General features: G+C 56.7%; 2 protein-coding genes across 8 annotated transcripts; one reads left to right on the top strand and one right to left on the bottom strand.

Annotated features, from left to right (window-relative positions):
• The first annotated feature begins 2,278 nt into the window (after positions 1 to 2,278).
• Positions 2,279 to 19,736, top strand: ANKRD52 (ankyrin repeat domain 52). 6 transcript variants are annotated; one of them, XM_027106625.1, is made up of 29 exons: positions 2,280 to 2,761; positions 3,070 to 3,153; positions 3,615 to 3,693; positions 3,893 to 3,963; positions 5,003 to 5,203; positions 5,730 to 5,817; positions 5,932 to 6,044; positions 6,378 to 6,590; positions 6,856 to 6,934; positions 7,246 to 7,360; positions 7,487 to 7,569; positions 7,679 to 7,796; positions 8,018 to 8,086; positions 8,273 to 8,413; positions 8,493 to 8,573; positions 9,932 to 10,043; positions 10,252 to 10,323; positions 10,574 to 10,775; positions 11,033 to 11,120; positions 11,197 to 11,314; positions 11,865 to 12,084; positions 12,285 to 12,372; positions 12,480 to 12,563; positions 12,673 to 12,818; positions 13,035 to 13,135; positions 13,308 to 13,390; positions 13,584 to 13,675; positions 14,127 to 14,281; positions 19,579 to 19,736. In XM_027106625.1, the coding sequence occupies exons 1-29, from the start codon at positions 2,735 to 2,737 to the stop codon at positions 19,687 to 19,689; spliced, it is 3,234 nt and encodes a 1,077-aa protein (XP_026962426.1). In that variant the 5' UTR covers positions 2,280 to 2,734; the 3' UTR covers positions 19,690 to 19,736. The 6 variants fall into 6 exon arrangements, 4 of the variants coding, with proteins under 4 accessions (XP_026962426.1, XP_026962427.1, XP_026962424.1 ...); XM_027106623.1 differs by having other exon boundaries at positions 2,283 to 2,761; positions 5,932 to 6,074; XM_027106624.1 differs by having other exon boundaries at positions 2,285 to 2,761; positions 5,932 to 6,074; positions 13,035 to 13,117.
• SLC39A5 (solute carrier family 39 member 5) lies at positions 19,697 to 25,397 on the bottom strand. 2 transcript variants are annotated; one of them, XM_027106628.1, is made up of 11 exons: positions 24,485 to 25,397; positions 23,828 to 24,182; positions 23,439 to 23,622; positions 22,225 to 22,387; positions 21,897 to 22,066; positions 21,528 to 21,668; positions 21,053 to 21,149; positions 20,795 to 20,965; positions 20,512 to 20,592; positions 20,184 to 20,374; positions 19,697 to 19,957 (listed from the first exon to the last, which is right to left on the bottom strand). In XM_027106628.1, the coding sequence occupies exons 2-11, from the start codon at positions 24,109 to 24,111 to the stop codon at positions 19,814 to 19,816; spliced, it is 1,626 nt and encodes a 541-aa protein (XP_026962429.1). In that variant the 5' UTR covers positions 24,112 to 24,182; positions 24,485 to 25,397; the 3' UTR covers positions 19,697 to 19,813. The 2 variants fall into 2 exon arrangements, with proteins under 2 accessions (XP_026962429.1, XP_026962430.1); XM_027106629.1 differs by having other exon boundaries at positions 25,248 to 25,397.
• Positions 25,398 to 25,402: the final 5 nt, after the last annotated feature.

Genomic DNA, 25,402 nt, shown 5'->3' with positions numbered 1-25,402 from the left:
AGTTAGTATAGGGCTGAATACAATGGTGAATTCTCAGTAGACATTTGTTAGAAGAATGAAAACTGAGGCTTAAAGACAGGCAGGCATCTGCCTAGAGTTATCCAAATATTAATTCAGTAGTGGAATACAGAAGGACTATTTGCATAAGAGGGCTTTGCCACCACTTCCGGCCTCCTCCTCCCCCACACTGTGCATCTCCCTGAGCCCTGGAAGTAACTGTGTTACCTATATCATATTCCTTTTTTCCCTCCTGGGAAATCCTCTTTCTGTGCTCTGAATAATATTAAAAATAACTCTTCTAGCCCTTCTTCCTCCTTCCAGCTGCCCAGAGAACCCGGCTGGCAAACTTCCTTGTTCACCTCCACTCAGGAGCCAGAATCAGGCACGTGACCCCAGCTCAACCCCTGACTCCAATTCCGCAGGTTACCAAAAGCTATTTTGGGCATTGGAGGCCATGTAGTCCCCTTTTCCCCATCCTCTGGACCATATACTAGCTTAGCCCTTCCTGGAAGGTCCATCATACCCACTAGCCAAGTCAGCATATCCCAACACCCATATCCATCAGATCCCCAGCTACCTTCAGTTTCTACTTCTTCAGCCTCATCTTCATCATCATCATCGAATATTGGGTCTGTTCCCATGTGCTGCTCTGCTTGAGCATCCTTTTTTTTTCCCATAGAAAACAAAACCAATAGGGGGCTTCCCTGGTGTTGCAGTGGTTAAGAATCTGCCTGCCAATGCAGGGGACACGGACAGGTTCGAGCCCTGGTACTGGAAGATCCTACATGCCGCGGAGCAACTAAGCCCGTGGGCCACAACTACTGAGCCTGCACTCTAGAGCCTGCGAGCCACAACTACTGAAGCCTGCACACCTAGAGCCCGTGCTCCGCAACAAGAGAAGCCACCAAGATGAGAAGCCTGCGCACCGCAACGAAGAGTAGACCCCGCTCTCCACAACTGGAGAAAAGCCCACACTCAGCAATGAAGACCCAATGCAGCCAAAAATAAATAAATAAATTTATAAAAAACACAAAAATCAAAAAACCAATATACAGTCCTGTGTTGGAGGACTCTGGCTAACAAGGAGTTTAAAATCCCTTCTGGAACACTGGACTCCTGTATGTCAAAGATGTAAGATGAAATGAACAACAAAGATGAGCAATTTAAACCTGATTGTGACTACAACACAGAGAATATAGCCAGTATTTTATAGTAACTATAAATGAAGTATAACCTTTAAAAATGTGAATCACTGTTGTACATCTGTAACATATAATGTTGTACATCAACTATATCTCAATTTAAAAAAAGTTAAAAAACAAAACCCAAAAAGAGCAACCTGACTGTGATAGTGTAAACTAAGTATGGAAGTGATAAGGAGACCTAACAAAAGGGAAAGAACTGTTAACCAGGGAAGACTTCCTGGAAGAGGTAAGTTTTCAGTAAAACTGTGAATTTTATTTTCAAAATGGTAAAAATTCAAAAAATTTACAGGTTTATAGTGATAGGTAATTTTTCCTCTCATTCCTTATTCCCAGTTCCCCAGTTTCTCTCTCCAGGAAAAACCACTGACACTTGTCTTGTGTATCTTTCCAGGGATCAAGATCCTGAAGGTAATGAGGGGCATAGATTGTTGAGAGCAAAGAAGGGGGCTTTTATACCTCTGCCTTGACAGGGGGCCATCCTGCTATGCTCTTTCCTAAATGTGTTCCTTTCTTAGAACGCATATATTGAGTTGCTGAGCTCTGAACAGGACCCTGAATCACCCTGTATAAACTGTACCAATTTTTCAATATCCACTTTTCTTCTCTCTTTTTCCCTTTTCGGGATGGGATGAACTCCATCCAGATCTTACCTGACTGGCCGCTCTCTGGCCTCTCCAATGGAGGAGGGGAAGCACCCCGACCATTTTCGGGGGAGAAACCCGATTGAGCCTTTTGAAGTGTAGCCACCCTACCACCTTAACCTGGCAGTGCAGTAATTAGGGAATCGAAAAGCCCGCTTCTGTTGGCCTTGGAGCCCTCCTTCAACTGCCAGCTAGCCTGTCCTCTCTGTGGGGTTTTTCTGCAGCTAAGAGTCCTTGTTTTTTTGTTTTGTTTTTTTTCTCCGCAGCTTGGCACTTTTGCTCTTTCCTTTCTACCCAACTCTTGTCACTGCCAGTGGAGATACGCGCCTTCCCTCCCCTGGGGCTATTGCCATATATAACCCCCAGATCTCCACGCCCTGCTTCCCCAAGTCTTTGGGGATTCTGAGGTGTGTAATCGTGGACGGGAGGCGTTAGCTCGGAGGAGGCATTTTGGGCTGGGTGAGATCGGGCCAGCCATTTGGTCCTCAGGTTGCAAGGCACCGCAGCAGGGCCGCGGCCTGAGTTGCCGCTAGGGTTTTGTGGAGAATCCCCCGGGTCGCCAGACTGGAGCGGAGAGCACGGCGCCGCTGGCCTGGGGAGCCGGGTAACCAGCGGCCGAGGTTGGGGTCACCCGAGCCTATGGGACCGCCAGGGCGGGGCGGAGGGCGCCGCGGCCTGGGGCAGCCTGCGCGGCAAGCGCCCTGCGGCCGGGCCCAGAAGGGCCGCCAGGGAGCGCTGCGGACTCCCGCTCCCGCCCCCTGGTAGGCGGGGCTGCGCTCTCCCCGCAGCCGCCGCCGCAGCCGCCGCCTGGGCCGCCCCGTGTCCCCGGTGGAGCCGCTGCCGCCGCCGCCGCCGGGAGCTCGATGCGGACGGAGCCCGGGCCGGGCCATGGGGATCCTCAGCATCACGGACCAGGTCAGCCCTCCTGCCCTTGCTCGCTTCCTCCTTCCAGGGCCCGACGCCGCCGCCACGCGAGCCCAGGGATGTGCGGCCTAGGCTGGGCCCGAGCCCGGGGCTCCCGCCCCGCCCCACGCCGCGCTCCCCTCAACCAAGCCGGTGTCCTTGGGGGCCTGGTGACCGGCGGGGACACCGCGGAAGCCTCCTGCGGCCAGGACCCCAGAGCAGAGTCCCTCCAGCGTCGCCCCCCGCCCAAACCCGGTGTCCCCCACCCCACTCCCCGGTTCCGCTCCGGCCCGCTCCCTGAAAACCGGTTCTCCCTGCAGCCGCCCCTGGTCCAGGCCATCTTTAGTCGAGATGTGGAGGAAGTGCGTTCCCTCCTCTCGCAGAAGGAGAACATCAATGTGCTGGTGAGTTGAGATCAGGGAGGATGGCGAGCCGGTAATCTGGGCCCTGGTGTGCAGGACCCCTCCCCACCAATGGGGCGGCTCCGTGTTTCCTCGGCTCGGGTGAGGCCGCAGCTCTTTCCACCCTGGGATGGGCAACTGCTCTACATTTGGGGATGGAGAGCAGGTCAGGCTTAGAGCAGAGACCAGTAGGGCTGAGGATGCCCAGAAACGGTGTTCTCTTCTGAACCATCCGTGTCTGCAGCGCCTCCACCCCTCCTGGCAGAAGGAGACTGCTTCGCGGGCCGTGGCGCCCACCCCCTGACTCCACCCTCCCTCGGTGCTTGCTTTGACCTAGGACTGGGGTTTAGGAGGCTGCAGAACCTGTGGGAAGAGGTTGTGGGGAAAGGCCTGGAGCACGAAGACTTGGGCTTGGGTCCTGGATCGTTCACCCCTACAGCTGCTCCTCTTCTCTGCCTTCCTAGGACCAAGAGAGGCGAACCCCACTTCATGCTGCTGCCTACGTAGGCGATGTCCCCATCCTCCAGTTGCTACTGATGTCAGGTGAAAGTAGGGAGCTAGAAGGTGTGGCAGCTAGGGAGGGGACCTGAGGGAGGAGCCTTTTTGTCGTATCCAAGGATTGTCCTCTGGTGCTTGGTCCAGGCAAGCTTCCGTCTCCATCCAGATTCTCTGGCCTGATTACTGGCTTTCTTCCCCACCTGCTCTCCACCTCCCACCAAAAGAGCATATTATATCCCCACAGGTGCTAACGTCAATGCTAAGGACACACTGTGGCTGACCCCTCTTCATCGTGCTGCTGCCTCCCGAAATGAGGTACTGGCCTCCCACCTCTTTTCTCCCTTCCAAAGAGGATGACTTGGTTAAAGGTTGGAAGATAAGGGTTGGAGAGCCTTAGTCCTCTGCCCTACAAGTTGGTCTATCCCCAGGTCCAGAGGAGACCAGACCTTGGCCCCTCCCTCCTACCCCTAGAACTGGCTGGTAAGGGGGGGCTGAGTGTTGCTAGCTGATGTGACGTCAGGGGAGAGCTTAACACTGGGCTGGCAGACTGCAGGGGGCCCTGCTGCCAGGCCTTAGTGACTCATCCCTCCCTGGGGGGCCACCATGGAGTCTGATCCCCCTCTGGGCACTGAGATTTCTTTCCTTGTGATGGAGGGATGGGGGTGGTGATTTGTTGCATCCCTGCCCCTCAAGCAGCATGAAAGTTGACACCACGAGGCTCAAACATGCCCCATCAGTTGGGTCCCTCAACCCTGAAGAGTGGGAAGAGATGACCTTCTTCTTGGCTTGGTAGTCACTTCCCTGGCTCCAGCCACCAGGGGGAGGGACTGAGGCCAATGGGAATGGGGTGGGTGGTGAATAGGAGGGGTATTTTAGCCTGGGTTTTGGAGAGGAGCTAGTATCTGTTTGCTTACCTAGGTAATGGAAATGATTCTGATGCATATGGAAGGGCTGAAGGGGGGTATCTGGGGATTAATGTAGCGGGAACATTTATCTTTCCTAAAAGTGGTAGGGGATTGGGATCCTCTACATGTGTGGATTTGCTTGGTAGTGGCTGTATATATGGGTGAAGATGTTCAGGGTTTGGGTTATGAACAATATCAGGTGGCTTGAGGAGGAGATCCACGTTTTCCTCAGCAAGGGAGGGAATATTTTAAGCTCTAAGAAGTTCCAGAAGATGGAAAGTAGGTATTGAAAGGCTAGGTATGTTGGAAAAAATGAGGAGAGACTCTCTGCCAGGGGAGTGGGGAGATGGGGTCACATGTGCTGTGCTGACCTGTTCGCCCCTCCATTTCCTGTTGGTTCACCTCCTGCTCCCCCTCTATCTTCTCTCCTATCGCCTGCTCCTCAACAGAAGGTGCTGGGATTGCTGCTGGCACATTCAGCAGATGTGAACGCCCGGGACAAGCTGTGGCAGACACCATTGCATGTGGCCGCTGCCAACCGGGCCACCAAGTGTGCTGAGGCTCTGGCACCATTATTGAGCAGCCTCAACGTGGCTGACAGGAGCGGGCGCAGTGCCCTGCACCACGCAGTGCATAGTGGGCATCTGGAGGTGAGGACCGCTCCCGTCCACGCCCAGCCTCGTGCCTTCTTCCTTCCCTTCCGGCTCACCTTCCCCTGCCTCCGGGCCATTAGGCCTGGGGAGCAGCAGCCCAGATGATTATATAAACACTTGGGCTCAAGCACCAAATAAATGGTTGGGTTGGATGGAAATTCTTGACTTGGACCTCAGGAGGGTGGTAAAGCCTCTGAAGTTGCATGGAAAATGTTTGCATACGTGGTTTTTCCTGAAGCGAGAGTCCGTGTCTTTCAGCACACTTAGAAGACTTCAAAAGAGTTTAAAAACCACCGAATTACCTGAAGAGACTCCCTTAAGTTTATCTCAGACTTCCAAATCTACCTGGGATCTCCTTAGTGCCTGCTTTCTCTGTTCCCTCTAGTTCTCCAGATTGTTCTGCCCAAAAACAGAGACATTAGGCTGCCTCAGCCTTTTCAGGTGCTAAGGGCTCTGCCCCTAATTAGGTATGTTGAAGGCATGAACCTGGCTCTAAACAGGTGTCTTTCATGTCCTGAAACAGACGGTGAACCTGCTCCTCAGTAAGGGAGCCAGCCTGAATGTCTGTGACAAAAAGGAGCGGCAGCCTCTGCACTGGGCGGCTTTTCTAGGTGAGAAGAGAATCACGGGGAGAGCAGGATTTGGGATTCCTAGGGCAGAGACGGAGTGCTCAGGGCCCTAGAGTTCACCTTCCACCTCCTTGAGAGCGTATTGTCTTTTCTCAGGGCATTTGGAGGTCCTGAAACTGCTGGTGGCACGGGGAGCAGACCTTGGCTGCAAGGACCGCAAGGGCTATGGGCTGCTCCATACAGCTGCTGCCAGTGGCCAGATTGAAGTGGTGAAGTACTTGCTACGGATGGGGGCTGAGGTCAGGGTGCTGAGCACGGGGTGGGGCTGGGGGTAAGGGCAGGGAGCTGGAGGTCGGAGTCTGTTAGGGAGATAGGAAGGCACTGGGATTGCTGGTGTGGTTTGGGGAGGTCGGGAAGATGTGGTGAGAGGATCTGAGCAATGCTTGTCTTAAGCAGTAGTGCCCCCAGTCTTAGGGTCTGGAACCTGAGGGGTCTGAGGCAGTCGTTGGATTTCTGGGATTCTCTAGGCTATCTGTGCTGGCTTCCACTTTGTTTAAACTGATATCTCCCTTATCCCCTTACCCTCACCCCTGGAAATCCAGATTGATGAGCCCAACGCTTTTGGAAACACAGCTTTGCACATCGCCTGCTACCTGGGCCAGGATGCTGTGGCTATCGAGCTGGTGAACGCAGGAGCCAATGTCAACCAGCCAAATGACAAGGGCTTTACACCACTGCATGTGGCTGCGGTCTCCACCAATGGCGCGCTCTGCTTGGAGCTGTTGGTCAATAACGGGGCTGATGTCAACTACCAGGTGCCTGAAGGGATGAGTCTGAGACCAGTGGGGAGAGGGGCCTGGCTCTGGGGGTGCTGACCATATCTTTTGTTCTGGATAACTCTATGGGGAATGGTCCGCTTGCGTCCTGGGTTGATCAGTCCTTCCCAGGGGCCCAGGAAAATGTGGGCTGAGAAGATGTCCATATGATCACCCCGTCCTCAGAGACGTGTCCTTTGGAAGGGGGAACAGGGCACTCTCCATGCTTTGCACTAGGAAAAAAAAAAATGCCATGTTTCCACAGAGCAAAGAAGGGAAAAGTCCTCTGCACATGGCAGCCATCCATGGCCGTTTCACCCGCTCCCAGATCCTCATCCAGAATGGTATGGACCTGGAAGACTTTGTGATCTCTTTTCCCCCCTCAGAGAACTCAACCCTAGAAACACCTTTTCTTCCTCATTCCACCCCCCACCCCATCTTCCAGTCAGGATGGGCACCTGAAGCTCTGAGCAAGACACCTGTGGAAATGGCCCTGCTCTGCCTGCCTAGCCCCCTCAGGCTGACAAACGAGATAACACGTGTAGAAGGCTTAGCCTGGCCCCTGGCACGTAACAAGCACTCAGACAGTAGCTAACTAGTGTGAGTGGTCTGAAGCCAAAGGTCTGAGTGTGTGGGCGTGCGTCCCCCCTTTCAGGCAGTGAGATTGATTGTGCCGACAAATTTGGGAACACGCCACTGCACGTGGCCGCTCGCTATGGACACGAGCTGCTCATCAGCACCCTCATGACCAACGGCGCGGATACCGCCCGGTGAGTCCGGACCACTGACCCCACTTCCAGGCTGCCTCAGATCTAGGCTGGTGGGAGGCCACAGAAAAGAGGTCTGCATCTGGTCCCTCCTTGACCCAAGGACTGAGTCCCTCCCCTTCTCCCCAGGCGTGGCATCCACGACATGTTCCCCTTGCACTTAGCTGTTCTCTTTGGATTCTCTGACTGTTGTCGTAAGCTTCTTTCCTCAGGTATGAGCTAACTGGTTCGGGGGTTGGGCAGGTGGGCAGGAGAGCAGAGGCCCTTCCCGGCTCTGCTCAGAGCCCTCAGATGGGATCTGTGGCTGTTCTGCCCCTTCAGGTCAGCTGTACAGCATTGTATCCTCACTCAGCAATGAGCACGTTCTTTCAGCTGGGTTTGACATCAATACACCTGACAACCTTGGCCGTACCTGTCTTCATGCTGCTGCTTCTGGAGGGTGAGTTTTCTTCCCTCTGTCTCAGGCCTTGAGAAGGAGGCTGGGCAGGGGTCTGGGCCCCTTCTTCTTTCCTGCCCAGAGCTCCCCCCCTCACAGTGAGAGCAGTGGCAGCAGAAAGGGCTGTCCAGTTCCATCCTCCTTCAGCCCCTCCCTGGGGAGAATCCTGTGGCTTCTCCTTGAGCCCTCTTTCTCCCCTTAACCTGCATCCTCCTTCCTTTTAGGAATGTTGAATGTCTTAATTTGCTGTTGAGCAGTGGAGCTGACTTGAGGAGGAGAGACAAATTTGGAAGGTGTGTTAATGTGCAGGAGTATATATACATAAGGAACATCCGATCAGAGAGACAAGTGATGGAGGGCAGGGTGGGGAGTTGGAGACTAAGTGAGGAGAATATTACGAAGCAGCTTTGGGCTGCACATCTGGTTGCATTTGGATCTGCCCCCGATTCTTTTACCCACCCTCCTTCACTTCTCCCCAGGACCCCACTGCACTATGCAGCCGCCAATGGCAGCTACCAGTGCGCCGTCACACTGGTGACCGCCGGGGCAGGCGTCAATGAGGCTGACTGTAAAGGTTGCTCTCCGCTCCATTACGCTGCCGCCTCCGACACCTACAGGAGGTGAGGCGCCCGCTTTGCTCTTCTCAGCCCCACTCTCCTCCCTGAGCGCCCCCCAGACTTCTTCACTCTCCTCCCCCAGGGCGGAGCCCCACTCATCTTCCAGCCACGATGCTGAAGAGGACGAGCCACTGAAGGAGTCCCGCAGGAAGGAGGCCTTCTTGTGAGTAGCCGAGGAGACTACTCGGGGTGCGCTTTCCCAGCAGTGTCAACTCTGGCCCTGTTATTCTCCCACCACCACCCTGCTGCTGCTTTGCACCCTGAGTTTAGTCCTGGACCAAGCACTGTGGGTACAGACAGAAGTAGGAGACATAGTTCCTTCCTTCAAGGAATGGATGGTCTTCTTGAGGGAATCAGAAAAGCTAAACACAAATTCATTTGCTTATTCCACGAGCATTACTTGAGTATTTACTTAATAGGTACCAAGTAATGTGCTGGGTGGTAAGGATAGAAGATGAATTACCCCAAATTTCTGTACTGTATACATTCTAGTGTAAGATGTTAATAATAGGGGAAACTGGGTGAGGAATTTATGGAAACTGTATTATCCTCACAATTTTTCTGTAAGTCTAAGACTGTTATAAATAAAGGGTTTATTTATTTTTTTAATTTATTATTTATTTTTTTGTGGTACGCGGGCCTCTCACTGCTGTGGCCTCTCCCCTTGCGGAGCACAGGCTCCGGATGCGCAGGCTCAGCGGCCATGGCTCACGGGCCCAGCCGCTCCGCGGCATGTGGGATCTTCCCGGACTGGGGCACGAACCCGTGTCCCCTGCATCGGCAGGCGGGCTCTCAACCACTGCGCCACCAGGGAAGCCCAAGGGTTTATTTATTTTTTTTAAAAGATATTTAAAATCCAAGAGGCTCAACTGTGTGATCTTTGGCAAGTAACTTAACCTCTCTGTGCCTCAGTTTCCTCAACCATAGTAGAGATAAGAATGATAGCTATCTCAAAGGATCAGTATGAAGATTAAGTGATTTAATACACGTGAAGTGCTTAGAACAGTGTTTGACACATTGTAAGTGTTAAATGCTGTATCAATATTTCTACTAGTACAACTACTACTGAGCTATAAGAGTGGTGCCGGGGAATAGAGGGGAGGAGGCACCTAACTGGGAAGTTTGGGGAAGGCCTCCCAGAGAAGAGGATTCTGGGAGCGAGTATGAGATGAGTAGGCCTTTTCAGGCGGGCTGGGAGGAGAAGGCAGGGGTCAGTATGCCTGGAGGTGGGGGGAGAGTGTGTCGATCACAGGTTGGTAACTGATAACTGTGCTCCAGGTTCTCTAGGAGGGCATTCAAAGGATAGAGGAGGGCGTTGAAGCAGAGTGGTTCAGGGCAGACCTGGAGGTGGTAGGTCTGGGTCTGGGCTTGAATGGGCAGGAGTTAGCCTACCAAGAGTGGGGGATGGGTGTTGGCCAGCTAGGCCTGGAGGGGCTCCCTTGCCCTCTCCTCTGCTCCTCTCAAACTGTGCCCTCCCTGGCTGGGCCTGTCCCCTCCTCACAGTCTACTCCTGTCCCCCAGCTGTTTGGAATTCTTACTGGATAACGGTGCAGACCCCTCCCTGCGGGACAGGCAGGGCTACACAGCCGTGCACTATGCAGCCGCCTATGGCAATAGACAGAACCTCGAACTGGTACGTGTGGGACCTGGCCTGGGGGAGAGGAGCAGGGCAGGGCACAGCACACCGTCTACTTTGGTATCTGTGGATTCTCAAACCAAGGGGTGGTTGAATCAAATGTGGTCTCTAGATCCAGGGGCTTTGGGGATTGCTGTGGGTGGGGTCAAGGGGTAATATCTTGGGAATACCAGAACCTCAGCACCTACTATTCTGTCCATTGCAGCTCTTAGAAATGTCCTTTAACTGCCTGGAGGATGTAGAGAGCACCATTCCAGTCAGCCCTTTGCACTTAGCTGTGAGTCCCAGGTCTTTTCCTCTTGCCTTCCTTGTCCCTACCTGCCCCAGGCTGGCACACAGGTATAAGCACGTGTGAATCTGTCCTTGCTTCTGCCTTCTTGTGGGGATGTCGCAAGCAGGCAGTGGTCTGGAGAGGGGCCCAGGGAGCTCACGGGGAGGCCTGTTGCCTGGAGTCTCCCTGTGGGCCCCAAGAGCAGAGTGGGGACAGTGTCCCGAGCTGTATCCATTGGTTGCCTGCACCCCTCCAGGCCTACAACGGTCACTGTGAAGCCCTGAAGACACTGGCCGAGACGCTGGTGAATCTGGATGTAAGGGACCACAAGGGCCGGACCGCGCTCTTCCTGGCCACTGAGCGAGGCTCCACTGAGTGTGTGGAGGTGCTAACGGCCCATGGCGCCTCTGCCCTCATCAAGGAGCGCAAGCGCAAGTGGACACCCCTGCATGCTGCTGGTGAGTGCGCCCTTTGGGCTGCTCCCTCCCCTCGTCACGCCAGGCCTCCTCCAAGACTGGTCCCCAGATCCCTCCTGAACCCTGAGGGGACTGGGGTTGGGATGGAGTAGGGCGAGGAAGATGGAAACTGCAAGTTCTGATTTGTAGCCTCCTATCCCCCAAGATTTCTCCCTGCCCCAGGTCTTCCCATAACCTCCACCCTTCACCTGGCCTTCTTGCCTCGACCATGCCCTGACACAGACCCCCTCTTCTCCTAGCTGCCTCTGGCCACACTGATTCCCTGCACTTGCTGATCGACAGTGGGGAAAGAGCTGACATCACAGATGTCATGGATGCCTATGGACAGTGAGTGTCGGCCAGGGGTGGGGTGCAGGGTTCCCATCCCTGCCAGGCCCTCACCCTTTTCTTGCCCCCTCTGTAGAACCCCACTGATGCTGGCCATCATGAATGGCCACGTGGACTGTGTACATCTGCTGCTAGAGAAAGGATCCACAGCTGATGCTGCTGACCTCCGGGGCCGCACTGCCCTCCACCGTGGGGTGAGTGAGCTCCCGGGTAGGGTCACTCACAGAAGGGCCTGGACGCGGGAGCATGACAGTAGGACATTAGATTGTCTAGCACGTGGGCCAGGATCTTGTGCCCGGGCTCTCAGTGGGCCTTACTGTATTTGCTCCAGGATGAGTAGCTGACATCGGCAGCTGATCTCCCTGATTACCTTGCTCTGTAATCACATACAGCCACCTGCTCACCACCCAGACTCTGCCCCAGGGTACCCAGCTGGCCCTGTCCTGTTGGATAATGATGCCACGGCCTGGTCCTTCTCCACCATCGCCTGTCCTAAAGCTGCCTCCTCCTCATCCCACGGGATTCTCTGACTCAGTCTCCCACTACAGAAGGCCAGGATTAACTCTCACCACCCTGATTGTCAGTTGGCATAGAGTCAGGGAAGGAGATGCTCATCCCTAACACTTAGAATCATTGCTGTAAAGACGAGGATTGGAGCCCTGGAGTTGGTTCCTGCTCCTGGGCCAGCCCCAGTGACTGGCCGTTGGAAAGGGAGTTCCAGCCACACCCCCATGTCCCCCACAGGCAGTGACTGGCTGTGAGGACTGCCTGGCCGCCCTGCTGGACCACGATGCATTCGTGCTGTGCCGAGACTTCAAGGGCCGCACGCCCATTCATCTGGCCTCAGCCTGTGGCCACACTGCAGTACTGCGGACCCTGCTGCAGGCTGCCCTTTCCACAGACCCCCTGGATACCGGGGTGGATTACAGCGGATACTCGCCCATGCACTGGGCCTCCTACACTGGTGTGGCTCTGGGGCCTTTGTAGGCACAGCTGTGTGTGTGGGGTGTAGGGGAGGGCAGACAGGGACTAGTGGGTTGAGGGAGGGACCTGGGTTGCTCTGGATCTGGAGGTAGAATGGAGTGTTGAGAGATGGCACAGGACAGATGGAGGGGACCTCGTTGTCATTTCTCTCCATCACCACTCTTCCTTCCTCATACCCAGGACATGAAGATTGTCTGGAGTTGTTACTTGAACACAGCCCATTTTCATACCTGGAAGGAAACCCCTTCACTCCTTTGCACTGTGCAGTGTAAGTCCCTTCCTATACCGCAGCCCCACTCAGGGGTCTGTGACCTGGGCTTAGGACAGGCGGTCCATTTCCCCTGCCCCTCTTGCTGACCCTTCCTCTTCCCCCAGAATTAATAACCAGGACAGCACCACAGAGATGCTGCTGGGAGCTCTGGGTGCCAAGATTGTGAACAGCCGAGATGCCAAAGGACGGTGAGTGGTGGGAGGCTTGGGGAGAAACCTCCGTTGCCTCTGGCTTCCTCTTGCTGCTCAGGAGAGAGGGCCTTCCCTGTTTCACTCTGCCCTGACCCCCTCCCCACAGGACCCCTCTTCACGCAGCTGCCTTCGCGGACAACGTCTCTGGGCTCCGGATGCTGCTGCAGCATCAAGCCGAGGTGAACGCCACTGACCACACTGGCCGCACCGCGCTCATGACGGCGGCTGAGAATGGGCAGACCGCTGCTGTGGGTGTGTAGGGGCCGCGTGTGGAAGGGAGGTGCGCCCCTGGGTTTTCGCCAGACGGGTCAGCCCTGCCTGTGGGGTTTAGGAGGCAGGAGGCATGTCTTTGGATGTTTCACCCTCTGCAGATGGGGTGCAAAGGGTATGCAGACAGGAGGGTGCAGAGCCAGGCCGGCACGGCTCTGGAAGGGAGCGTCAGCCCCCTCTGCCTCCTTTCTCTTGTAGAATTTCTGCTGTATCGAGGGAAGGCAGACCTTACTGTGCTGGATGAGAACAAGAACACTGCCCTCCACTTGGCCTGTAGCAAGGTACCACCGGCAGTGCAGGTGGGGCTGTGTAAGGGGCTGGGCCTGGTGACTGGAGAGAGGGCCCGGCGGAAGTCAGGATTGTCCAGACTGTCTGACTGGTGGGATAGCTTTCTGTCCTCTTGCTGCCCCCTCAGCTCCTATTGTCATCCTTCCACTTCACAAGTCTTCGCTCTCTGTCCCTCTCCCTCAGGGCCACGAGAAATGTGCCCTCATGATCCTGGCAGAAACCCAAGACCTTGGCCTTATCAATGCTACCAACAGTGCGCTGCAGATGTGAGTGCCCTGGGGAGGGGGCTCTTGGCTAGGGGGCGGGGGGCAGGAGAGGTGGGTGAGGAAGTTGCAGCCCATGTTCCAGGGGCCCTCTGGAACTCACAGTGTTCGCTCAGCAGCGTTGCGACTCTGGCTGAGGGTGGAAGGGCAGCTTGCCATTGCCCCGACTTCATGCTCCTTCTTCCTTTCTTCCAAGGCCCCTACACATTGCCGCCCGGAATGGTCTAGCTTCTGTGGTGCAGGCCCTGCTGAGTCGTGGGGCCACAGTGCTGGCTGTGGATGAAGAAGGTGGGTGGGGTCTGGAGCTCCCTGCCCCTCCGGGCTTTGGGGTCAGGGACATTCATTCTTCAGGAGGTGACTTCTTAAGCTTGCTGGTTAATAAACTGGATTTTCTTCCCAAGGGAACTCTTCAGAGCAGGGACCCAACACCGATACGCTAGAGTCTCTGAGGGGAGTCTGACGGCACTAGGTGGAGCCAGCAGGTTCCTCAGGAAGACCTCCTGCACACCTCAGCCTCCCAGCCTCCTGTCCCCCAGGCTGGCTCTGTTCTTTACCCCACGCTGGGACAGTCTGCCTGTCAGCCTCCCTGGGCCCTTATAGCCCTTGAGTTCTGACCATGCTGGGTGCTTGCCTGCCTTGGCTCCCCTCCACAGATAAGAGAGCTCAGGGCCCAGGGGCGGGTGGATGGGGAGCCAGGGGTACAGGACCCTGGGGCTCAGTTCTCCCCTTTGCTCTGCAGGTCACACCCCGGCATTGGCCTGCGCCCCCAACAAAGATGTGGCAGACTGCCTGGCCTTGATCCTTTCCACCATGAAGCCTTTCCCACCCAAGGACGCCGTCAGTCCTTTCAGCTTCAGCCTGCTCAAGAACTGTGGCATCGCAGCAGCCAAGACGGTGGGTGGCTGCGGTGCCCTGCCCCACGGGGCCTCCTGCCCCTACAGCCAGGAGCGGCATGGCGCCATTGGGTTAGATGGCTGCTACTCCGAGTAGCCCCCTCCCGTGTCCCTCCCCCTGCCGGTGGCTTGATATCTTATTCTATTTATTTAGAAAAAGTCTATACATTTAGGGCACTTTAAAGGAGAACACGACTGGGTTGGGGGGCGGAGGGGGGAAAAAGCACTGGGGAGCAGCTGCTCACCCCTTTGCCACACTATCCTGGCCTGGCAGGGGTCTGGGACCAACAGGGAGCACCCCAGGCCCTTGGTACCCCCAGGGCAACCCCTTCTGCCAAGTGTCCCAAAATGATCGCTCGATGCCTGGCTCCCCCTCTCTTTTATCCCCTCTCTCCGGTCTCCCTTTCTGCTGCCAGCTGCCCCCACTCTTCCCGTTGACTCTCCTCTCTGTCCCCTTCTCCATGCTCCTGCCAGGCAGATCCCCACCTCTTCTTCCATACCCATCACTGCCTCCCTGCTTGGCCGGCCCCTCCATCCCCCCTCCATCCCCGCAGCAGTGAGAAGCCTTAATTTCTGGTACTGTGTGAGCACTCTGGGGGTGTCCCCCTCCCCCTTCAGGGGCAGCTAGCGGACGAGGGGGGAGGGTATTTAGCACTGGGGCCTGGAGCTTTTCCCCCACTTCTGTATCCCATCACCCCCAAAGTTCAAATGCAAAACACTTGAAGCAGCAACTACTGTACCTGGGCCCCAGTCCTGCACGCTCCCTGGCTCCTCATATGCAAATCAAGGGCTGGTCCTGCCCCCACAGCCTGCCCCGCCCTGCTTCCCTCCTCCTCCTGGCCTGGCCCCCTGACCACGCACTTTAACCTTGCTTCTTTCTTTTAACTTCTTTCCGGAGGGCAGAGCCTGTGGCCATTCCCTCTCTGGCTCTCCTCTCCCTTAACTTTGAGGCTTGTCATGAATTTTTAAGTAAGCATTTTATCCTTTAGGGGAAGAAACAAATTAATTTCCTGCCCATTTCAAAACCACAGCCCTAGTATGTCTTCTGTGTTTCAGGCATGTGTTTGCATGTGTGTGGAGGGAGGGACTGTGTTCTTCCTCCTGTGCCCCCCAATCCCACAGTTCCTCTGTGCCCCCCGTCTGCTGCCACCTTCTGTTATGTCCAAGAGTACCCACTGCCCCCAGTCACTCCTGATCTGAAGCCAAAGAGGGAGGGGCAGGGCGACTAGGGACCGTGGCTACTCGGGGACCCAGGCTTCCCCTCCGGTGTGAGGATGAAGTTCTGATCTAGGGAGCGACAAGTAGATACTGAGGCTTGGTTCCTGCCTTCCCAGCAGCGGGGAGAGAAGGGATTGAGCTAAGGGCTGCACTGAGAAGATTCCCGGAAGTCGTACCCCAAAAGCCAAACTGGGCTGGAGTGAGGAGGGGGCAGTTTTCTCTCTATATGTAGCATTGAATTTGGCCCTGGTTCCTTCAGACGCCCTGTCCATCCATCTCCTAGCTAAGCCTCCTGGACAGTTGGACCCGCTCCCTCAGCCCAGTGTTCCCTTCCTCACACTCAATACCTCAGCCAGGGGCCAAGACACAGAACTTGAATAGAGGTCATGCTCCCTCTACCCCCCCCCCCCCCCCTGCATCCTCGCCCAGTTTGGCTGCCATCAGTATTGTCCCCTGAGAACTGGACAGGCTTCGTTTACACAGTACAGGGCCTCCCCCTTGGGGGTCCCTCGGTCTCCTTCCCCCACCCGTGCTTGCTTTATTCATGATCTTACCCCCTTTTCAGTTGTGTCCGCTGCACGTCTTGCCACCCTTGCCAAGGGTGGGCTGAGGGGAGAGGGGCATCCCAGGGACTCCTCCCTCCCTAACAGATACCCTTAACCATACCTCATGCTGGTTTCATGAAGCCTGGGGTGTTTGTCCAAGTCCTCATTCTTTTTGTCATGGTCCCTTTTTTATCCCCTCTCTCTCTGTGTCTTGCTCCTCCCAACGTTCAGTTCCTAAACCATTTCAAAGCTTCCAGATGACCATTATTGATGAGAAGGATTGTGCAGCTTTTAGTTTTTATTTTTGTTTTCAAAGCCAAAGGGCCTTGCAACGCCCCTCTCGCCCACCTCCCTTCGCACCCTGCCCTCCCCTGTACGACAATCAATGTGACCTCTCTTAAGGGCTGCAGCCCCCCACCTCCAGTCCTGCTGGTTCTGCAAAGCTTGCCCTTAACTTCAGTTCTCTCTCATAAAATCTTCCTGTTCCACCCCCTCCCTCTCATTTTGGTGCTGGGAATTAGGTGGCGGGGGGCAGGGGGAGCAGAGAGACGTGTCCTCCAGAGAAAACTCCTGGGGTTTCAGTCGTGTTCTCCTTTATCAATGTTCGGTGATGACAGGAAGAATCTGAGTTATTTGTCAGGAGCCCCATCGTTTTGCTAGATGAGATTTCTGGTGGCTGCCCATTCCCTGCTGCGCCTTCAGCACACCGTCAGCAGTGCTGGGGCAGGTCGCGGGGAGTCCTCTGTCCCTCCTCATGTGGCTGTGAGGAGGCCAGCAGGACGAGCAGCCTCCTCTCCTTATGCCAAAGGAAATCCCACACCCCACCCTGGGCTCCCCAGCCCCTAGTGTTTTTTTTTGAAGCATTTTGACCATTCTCATGGCCACTGCATATTTATTTTAATGTTAAGTTGTTGTTGTTGTTGTTTTTAAAAAGACCTCTTTGACTTAAACGGGTGTGGAGAAGTAAAGCAGGCAGAATGCCCCCCAATCTTAAGGGGGTAGGGTGGGGAGGAATCATCTCCTTCCCTTCGCCCTCCCTCTCCCCCTCCCCCTCTCCCCACTGCAGCTCTAAAGCACTTGCTTCAAGTAATAAGCACTTTTGAGAAAAGGCCTATTTTAAGTGAGGACCCTGGGAGCAGCCCCAGGTCCCAGCAAAGGAGACAGAGCGAGGGCTACATAGGAGACAGGGAAACAGATGTGTGAATCAGAGGGTGAGATGAAAAAGAGCCAGTTTTTAGTTTCTGATTTTGGGGGAGATGTTTCTGGTTGGCCGGTGGCTTTGGTAGGGTTGTGTACTATCCTTCAGAAAGACAAATGGCACAAACTGTGGGTCCCAGCACGGACCAACAGGCCCGGGTCACTGCCACTGTCCAGCGGAGACTGACGGGCCACCTCCCCACCCCGCGGCCCCCTGAGCCATAGGACTGCTGAGAACCACTGAATGTACAGCCCAGGTTGGGGTAGGGAGCAGCCCCTGGGGGAGGGGGCTTCTCCTTTTGTTTGGTGCTGTGGGGGTGGGAGAGGTGAGACTGAGGGACTGCCACCCACCTAGACATGTGTTCCTTGGGGTGGAGGGGCTGAGGAGGGCCTACCTCCCTCTCCATTCCCAGCCGTGGCCCCTCTTCCTTCCTCATCCCTATCTGTTTTGACTGTAAGTCCAGCTCACCTTTGCCTTCAATATGTAACCAAAGGAAAACTCAATACTGTTTCCACCTGTCTGCCCACCCGAGCACCTTCCGACTCCCTGGACCTAGAAGGGGAGAGGAGGCGGGGCTGGGCCGGGGGTCGTGGGGCCAGAGCGAACGGTTCTGCAGCTGTGTGCCCCCAAAACCTCCTCTGGGGTCTTGGAGGGCGTCCTGGGAGGGGGCGTGGGGGCCAGGCAGGAGGGGCTGGGAGCAGGCGTGCTCGGGACCTTGTGCACGTGAGTGTGACTTCGTCCGAGTGACGCCCTGACTGCCCCAGGGGGAGGCCCCTTCCTCCTTCCCTCCGCCATTTCTCACCTCTCCCCACACCAAGCGTTCATCCCCCACCTCCCCTTCCTGCCGCAAAGGAAAATAGCCTTACAGACCCTAGCCCAGAACCCCTCCTCCTGGGGCACTCCAGTATGGGGCCCCAGCCCACCTAGTCTGAACCCCACCTTTTAAGAGGGAGGGATGAGGAGCAAAGCAGCCCCTTCCCCTCTGACCGTGGCGGCTCCAGCCCTCCTCGGCCTTGACCCAGATTGGGCCGAGGTGCGGAATCTTTGAGGACCAAGCCCAGTGGTCTGGGAAGAGGGAGGTAGAGAGGGAAGGGTCTGACTTGGGGACCCCCTCCTCCCGACCCAACCCCTAGAGAAGCGACCAAATCCCAGAGATGGGAGGAAGCTGGGGTGGGGAGGGTCTGCTCCATGAATTACTTGAAGGTACTGACTCCGAGGCTGCTGTTGCCCACTTAGGTGTGAGGGGGACACTGTCACTGCGTTTGGGAGGGCAGAGGGTGGCGGTGACGAGAGGGTCCACCTTTGGCCCTCGCTCACTCCTGCTAGGCCCTTTCCCTGGGGAGCCTAGCCTGGCCCTCCTGCCTCCATCCCTCACTCTGGGCACCCTCTCCAATTGCACTAAAGTAGCTGTGTGCCAGTCTTACCCCACGCCAGGGTGGGGTCTCTGCTTCCAGTCCTTTCTCCCCACTGCCTCTGCTCCCATCCCGGACAATCTCCTTGTTCCCCTGTATTCCTGGATAGCTCAGCTTTGTGTGTGTGTGTTTGGGGGGTGGGGGTGGGTTCTGGCTGGAGTGGGTTTGGTAGGGGTTTGGGAAGGGCTGGGGGAAAGATGGCGGATGAAAGTCTCCTACCCCCTTCCTCCACTCCAAGCCACAGAAGCCTGGGAGGGAGGGTGCCTACTCTCGCTGCCGTGTGTCTTGCAGATGTGCCAAAACGGGGGTGGGTGGGAGGGGAGGGTGCCTGGCAGAGCAACCCCCAGGGTGGCTCTCTCAAAGCAATACAGTTCCTCCTGCCTGGGGGACGGCAAGACAGGGGAGAGGGTTGGGTTGGGGACCTGGGGGTTCCCTGTGTACAGCTGTGTATATTCAGGGGTGTTCTCTGTCTGATACCCGCTGTGGGCGTCTACGTGTGTGTGAACCTCCCCTTCCCCGTGCCCTGCATGACCTGTGATGCTGCAGACACCACCATTCCTGTGTGCAAGGGTGCGTTGGGGGCACTGAGGGGCATGTCCCCTGTCCTGTTGCTCCCTCCATCCTGTGACCCATGTACTCGGTTGTAGGAAGTAAAGAGAACTGAGCACAATTCACTGGATTCTAGTTGAATCTTTCTCTAAGCAATGTTCCCCTTCCTGCCCTTCTCCCTGCCCTGGACTCACCTGTGGTGCTAGCGTTGGGGTCGGGGTGTGTTTCATGCTGGTGGGCAGCAATAAAGGGCAGACCTGCCCAGATGCCTGTATCCCCAGGGTGCTGAGGGCAGCAGGAAAAAGTGGGGACCTTGGTGCATTTGCCTCACCCCTCCCCTTCCTCTCTGGGCTAAAGCACAATGCTCTCCCCGCAGATGGATGCATCCTGCACCCTCCAGGCCCCTCCTCCCCATACCTGCTTTGAGCCCTCCTCCTGCCACATCCTGGTTTTCTATGCTGTTTTGGTGCAAGTACAACTGTCGTAGTCATGGCTTTGGGATGGGTTCTGTTTATTAAAATCCTGTTGCTCCTACTGGCCCTGTGTCCCGCCTCCATTCCTGTGGTTGGGGGGAAGGAAGGGCAACCTGGACGCCTTTCCACTGGCCCCCATCAGCCATCAGAGACCAGAGGCCACAGCTGCTCCTCCAGCAGGGCTATGGTGAGCATGAGGCCACCCCCCAGCAGCAGCCCCAGCCCCTGCAGTAGCACATGGAGCGTAGGGAGGGGCCCAGGTGGACGAAGCAGGGCTGGTAGCTGAAAGAAAATAACAACATCAGGATCCTGGCCTTGTCTCTGCTCCTAAAACAGGAGAGGGAGATGTCAGCAGCTCTCCCCCACCCAAGCTCTTCCACACCCCTGTTTCTCATGTAGTCCAGCCACCCTTCTGGGGGGCCAAGGGGGAAGCAGTGGGACTGACACTTCCCTCTCCTCTACACCCACCCCGCTTCCCTTGGTTTCTCCGCACTACCCCACACCTCACCATGTCCACAAGGGCCACGTAGAGGAAGACCCCGGCAGTGACCCCAAACACCCAGGGCGTGAGGGGGACGGGGCCCAAACTGAGCCCCACCCCCAGGGCTGCACCCCCCAGTCCCAGGACTCCGGACACCAGGCTCAGCAACAGCAGCCGCCGGAAGGGCAGCCCTGCCTGGAGCAGCATCGCGAAGTCACCTGTGGGGAGAGAGGACGGGGTAGGAGGGAGTACGCCAGGGCTGCCCCTCACCCACGTCACCGCCAGCCTCCAAGTTCCACCCCTTGGAAGTCTCTCCTTTCTGGAGTCGACCCCACCCCGCTCCTGCCATTCCTACCCAGTTCATGGGGCAGCTCGTGGCAGAAGACTGCTACGGTGGTGCTGAGGCCACTGGAGAAGCCATCAGAGAAGGCAGCGCCTGGGTGGGCAGGATGGGAGGTGGTCAGTCTGGAAGGAAGCTCTCCCCGGAGGAGGCTGGGGCCTGCATTCCCTCTGTGGTCCTCCCATTCCCCGCCTGCCCCCCACATGGTAGCTCTCTCCCTGCCCCATCCAATAACTAGGAGGCCTACCCTCTCCCTCCCTCCCCCGTCCTTCCCCTCCCTCCCTCCCCCGCCTCACACCTATGGCCAGCCCATCAGTGAAGTTGTGCAGACCATCCCCCAGGAGGACCATCCACGTGATATTGGTGCCACCGCTACCCTGACATCCATGACTGTGGCCTTGGCGCCCAGGAGGGGCCAGGACTGCTGGGGGCTGGCTGTCCTGCTCCCTCTGGCCCTGAGCCCCTGGCTCTGTGGGAAGGAGGAAAAGAGCCGTGTTGGTGGCTGCGAGTGAGAGCTGGGAGCCAGGGCCCGCTCTTCATGTCCTCCGCCGGTCACCTGGAACTGCCTGCAGGGGCCGAAGCACCATCCCACTGCCATCCTCTGGGTCCAGGTTTGGAGTTCTGAGATCCTTTCTTTTTCGCTGGCAGCACCTCTGAAATGGGAGGGTGTCCCTCCTGAGGGAGGAGGCAGCAGAGCTGGGGGCTAAGGAGCGGTCAGGCTGCCAGCAGGGAAGGTGAACACCTGGTCCCACCTCTGCCACTTGGGGATGTTCTCTGGCCTCTGCTCTCTTCCCAGGCTGGCACCTCTCTGTTTCTTGTTGACTTGAACTCAGGAGAGGAGGCCGTTTGGCCGGAAGTCCTGGTCTATGCTGAGAAGCCCCAACCCACTCCCTGTTAGCTGTCAGGTCCTGCACAGTCAGGCAAACGTCAGAGCCAGGAGCGCACTTGGCCCCTCACCTCCTGGCTTGAGTGGCCAGTTCTTGGCTAGGACTCTGGTCTCGGCAGGAAGAAGACAAAAGGGTGTCACTCACTGGCTTGAGCCCTCGTCGCCGCAAAAGCCCTAGCATGTTCTCCAGGACGAAGAGAAGAAAGAGACCACCAAGCACCGACAGTCCTGGTCCCAGGTCCTCCTCTGGCTGCCCGCCAGGTCCAGCATGCTGCCCTCCTTGCGCCTGACAGAGAGGCGGTCAGGGCAGACTCTGGAAGCACCTGCACCCGACAGCATCCCCCTCCTGAGATGGTGGAGAGAGGTGGTGAGCCTTCACTCATACGCTCTACTAGAAGGCAGCTGTGGGCTGAAGCTGGGGTGGGAGAGAGGATGTCCTATGACTGGGAACACACTGGCTCCATGGAGGCTGTCCACCCCTAGGGCAGGGGGACAGGAAAGGGGCTTCACGTACATGTGGCAGCAGGTGTAGCAGGGCGTCCCCACAAAGAGTGCCCACGGCCAGGGCCCCCAGGAAGCCCAGCAGGGGCTGCAACAGATGAGGTCCCAGGAGCCGCAGCAGCAGCAAGGAGAGGGGAGCAGGCAGGCTGAGCAGCAGGACCGCCAGGGCACTATGAACCAGGGCTGGGGAGAATCAGGGGCTGAAGTTAGGCACGGCTGAAAGGGAGGCCTTAAAGGGAATGCTGCAAGGGGAGGCGGGACCCCAACGAACCCCCTTCCTTGGCTTGAGCCCCACTCCCTACAGGATTCAGGTGCCCCACCACTTGCTCTCCCCTACTGACCAGATAGCAGATCCCCTGGGGGTGTTGGAGCTGGGGCCCGGATGCAGACACGGCTGTCAATCTGATAAAGCAGGGCTGGACACAGCAGAGCAAACTGACGAGGGGTCAGAGGAGCAGCAGGGCTCAAGCCAAAATTGACCAGCAGCTGGGAGCCATTCAGACACTGGGGAAGTGGAGTTGGAGGTCACACATTGGGGAATTGCTGAGAACTGTGACTCAGATCTTTAATGTCTGCCCTTCCATTGCATGGGCTCCTGGGTCTCTCCCAGGGTCCCCTTTGCTCACACTGGCAGGTGCATCAGGGACTCGGAACAGTTAGGTATAATCAGTGTGTGTTAATTATTAGTGAATATTCAAACCAATGCAAACATTCAGTTCGGTACAGATTGGGTGCTAGTGAACAGCGCCATCATCTCCCTCCCTCCCAAGCCCCTGATGTCTCATGAATTTGGTGATGGAATTGGTTGGACAACTAGAGTCCTCCATTGCAGAATCTTAGAAGGAAAAGAACCTAAAATGCCATGCTGCCCTCCTCTCAGCAGCCCTGTCACTCGTTCAACCAGCCTTGGCTGGAATGCTTCCTGGGATGGGGTGCTCACCTCACCAGGCCTGTTTCAGGTTGGCTTTGGCTGCCCTCTGGTGTACATGGAACAAGTTCACCGACTTTCTGGATGAAGACAGCCATCTGCCGCCTGCAGGCCGCGTTCTCCAGATAACCAGCCCCAGAGGCTACCCTGGGCTGCTTCTCTGAATTCTCTCCTTTGCCAAGTGTGGCCCCTGAACCAGGTCTTGGAGCTTGGGGTGTGGGTTTATCTTGGAGCTTGGGGTGTGGGTTTATCTACTCTGAGCCCAGAGGAGACATAGTTCACTACTGGAATAACATACCCTAAGATCACACCTGGATTTTTTTTTAAGTAACCATTTAAAATGACTTTTTTTGGTGTGGTACGCGGGCCTCTCACTGTCGTGGCCTCTCCCGTTGTGGAGCACAGGCTCCGGACGCGCAGGCCCAGCGGCCATGGCTCATGGGCCCAGCCGCTCCGCGGCATGTGGGATCTTCCTGGAACAGGTCACGAACCCGCATCCCCTGCATCAGCAGGCGGACTCTCAACCACTGTGCCACCAGGGAATCCCCAAATGAATGACTTTTTAAACATTTCAGGCCATCTAAATGCCATGGCTCCTTTTCCCTCACTACAGATCATCAGACTCACATCCTCATTCAGATGGTCAGCCAGTGAATGGTCCAGCAGCAGAAGCCTGTGAAAGAGGCCCAGGCCCGATGGGGCTGGCCCATGGGGTGGTGCTGGGGCCTCGGTCTCCTCCAGGTCACCCCACCCAGGGGGATGCAGGGGCAGCCCTGCCCAGATGTCCACACTCAGCTCGGGGTCCTGGGGCCTAGAGTGGATGGATAACAAAGTCAGACTTACTCATGTTCTCTCAGAAAGGGGCTGTGAAAGGATGTAACGAATCAGGTTCTGAAAAATCTGTAATTCCAGGAATCTGATTTTAGGAAGCCAGAGCTAGGCAACCGGAGGAGACTGATCCAAGTGCTGAGAAGAGCTGGGGTGTGACATTTTGGGGTGGGGAGAGGGGTTAGTACCTGTGCGTGGAATTGTCTCCAGCTGGGGGTGTAGCCTGACCAGCTGGAGGCCCGTGGTGTCCCAGGTGGAGGGCCTGAACTCGGCCTAGCCCCAGGCTGTGGAGAAGCCTCGCTAGGCCCCCTGCAGTCAGCGTCCCATTCTCCCCATACAGGCCAAACAGCTGGGCCAGGTAATGGTTCTGCTCCTGCTCAGCAGGGCCCAGGTAGGGGGCTGAGCCCCCTACCCAGCCCAAGGCCACCCACACACACAGGCCAGCCAGCAGATGACTCACTGGGGGCCCCATTATCAGGGGGACAGGGTTAGAGGCTCTGGTTCCGGCTTCTACTCCTCCAGGAACATTCTGAGGACCGTGCCCTGGAAGAACAAGGAGGAGGGGCTGGGGCTCCTGCCCTGCTGTCCAGCCCAGGGCCCGGGGAGCCTGCACTCCTCACACCGCCCCCTCCTCGAACGCTGCAGCGGCAGCCTCCTTCCTTCCTCCCCCTTGCCTCCTTCTGAGCAGCCTCTTGCTTCCCAGTTCCTAGAACACCTTCCCTGAACCAGAACACTCCCCTCACCTGATCCAGAGCTGACCTGTCCCTGTCCCTCCCCTATCCCCCAGACCCCACCCCTCAACCTCACCCCACCTCTCTATCCCCCCTCAATCCCCAGGGCCTCACCCCCAACTGGCAGTGTGAGAGCCGTCACCTCAGGTCCCCATGAGGCCTCGCTGTGGACACTTAGAGGTTCCTGGGTTGTGGAGGGGAGCCAGGCTCAGCCTCCAGCTGCCCAGGTAGATCGGAGGCCATGTCAGATAGAGGGCTGGGATGGACAAGCCCCCACTCCTAGCCCACCTGCCTGGGGGCGGGGCCAGGGAGGTGCCAGTGTGGGAAGGCTTACATCAGAGAAGAGTTAATGGTTCACTGGTCTCTGGGGTGGGGGTCAAAGGTCAGTCTTGGCTGGGCCCCTGAGTAGGGAGGGGCCACCCTCTGCCCCTGAAAAAGCCACATGGCCAAGGAGAACCAGGGCCTGGGCTTTTCTTCTAAATAATTTACACCCCAACCCAGGTGGTACCGTCTTAGCCTCTCCCTGCCTACACTCCCACCTCACCTACCTTACATATGGCATCGGGTTTCATTCATCTCCAACCCCCATCCCCACATTCCCTGGGAAGGTTGGACCCAGGTGTCCCTAAGCTGGAGAGGAGGGTAAAGAGGCAGATAAGTGGCAACCCCAGATGCGTGGGGAAGAAATTGTTTTTAGCACTTCCTCATCCCAGAAGAGTAAGAGCCAGACCTCTGGGAATCTATGACCACGAGAGGGGACGCTCTGGTGGGAAGAGGAAAGGAGTATCTGGGCCTCCTCAGATGTCTGACCTGGCTTAAGGTTGGGGAGCACAGTCTGACTGGGGTGACCGGCCCAGGGGGTCGAGGTCGGCATTACCTGACAGCAGGAAACAGGAAGGACGCCCAGAGGAAGGGGGACACAGTCTTCTTGGTTCCAGCTGTGGGGGGTAGGCAGGCAGGCGGACAAGGGTCACCGGCAGGGAGGGGGCAGGGGAGGGGCACTACCTTAAAGGGGCAGGCCTCCTTTGCCCG

This window comes from Aethalodelphis obliquidens, unplaced genomic scaffold (assembly GCF_003676395.1).
Source record: "Aethalodelphis obliquidens isolate GAN/ISIS:26980383/991018 unplaced genomic scaffold, ASM367639v1 scaffold8, whole genome shotgun sequence".
Lineage (NCBI taxonomy): Eukaryota > Metazoa > Chordata > Mammalia > Artiodactyla > Delphinidae > Aethalodelphis > Aethalodelphis obliquidens.
The sequence above is the reverse complement of the archived record's forward strand: the minus strand, read 5'-3'. Positions and strand labels throughout refer to the sequence as shown.

Bases quoted from the DNA above. Each gene is read 5' to 3' on its own strand.
- ANKRD52 (XM_027106623.1), top strand. From the start codon at position 2,735: ATGGGGATCCTCAGCATCACGGACCAG. The intron at 12,085-12,284 runs GTGTGGCTCTGG...CCTCATACCCAG, and splicing joins GCACTGGGCCTCCTACACTG to GACATGAAGATTGTCTGGAG. The intron at 13,391-13,583 runs GTGAGTGCCCTG...CTTTCTTCCAAG, and splicing joins ACCAACAGTGCGCTGCAGAT to GCCCCTACACATTGCCGCCC.
- SLC39A5 (XM_027106628.1), bottom strand. From the start codon at position 24,111: ATGGGGCCCCCAGTGAGTCATCTGCTGGCTGGCCTGTGTGTGTGGGTG. The intron at 23,623-23,827 runs GTACTAACCCCT...CATCCACTCTAG, and splicing joins GGAGACAATTCCACGCACAG to GCCCCAGGACCCCGAGCTGA. The intron at 20,593-20,794 runs GTGTGAGGCGGG...CTGCCCACCCAG, and splicing joins CACTGATGGGCTGGCCATAG to GCGCTGCCTTCTCTGATGGC.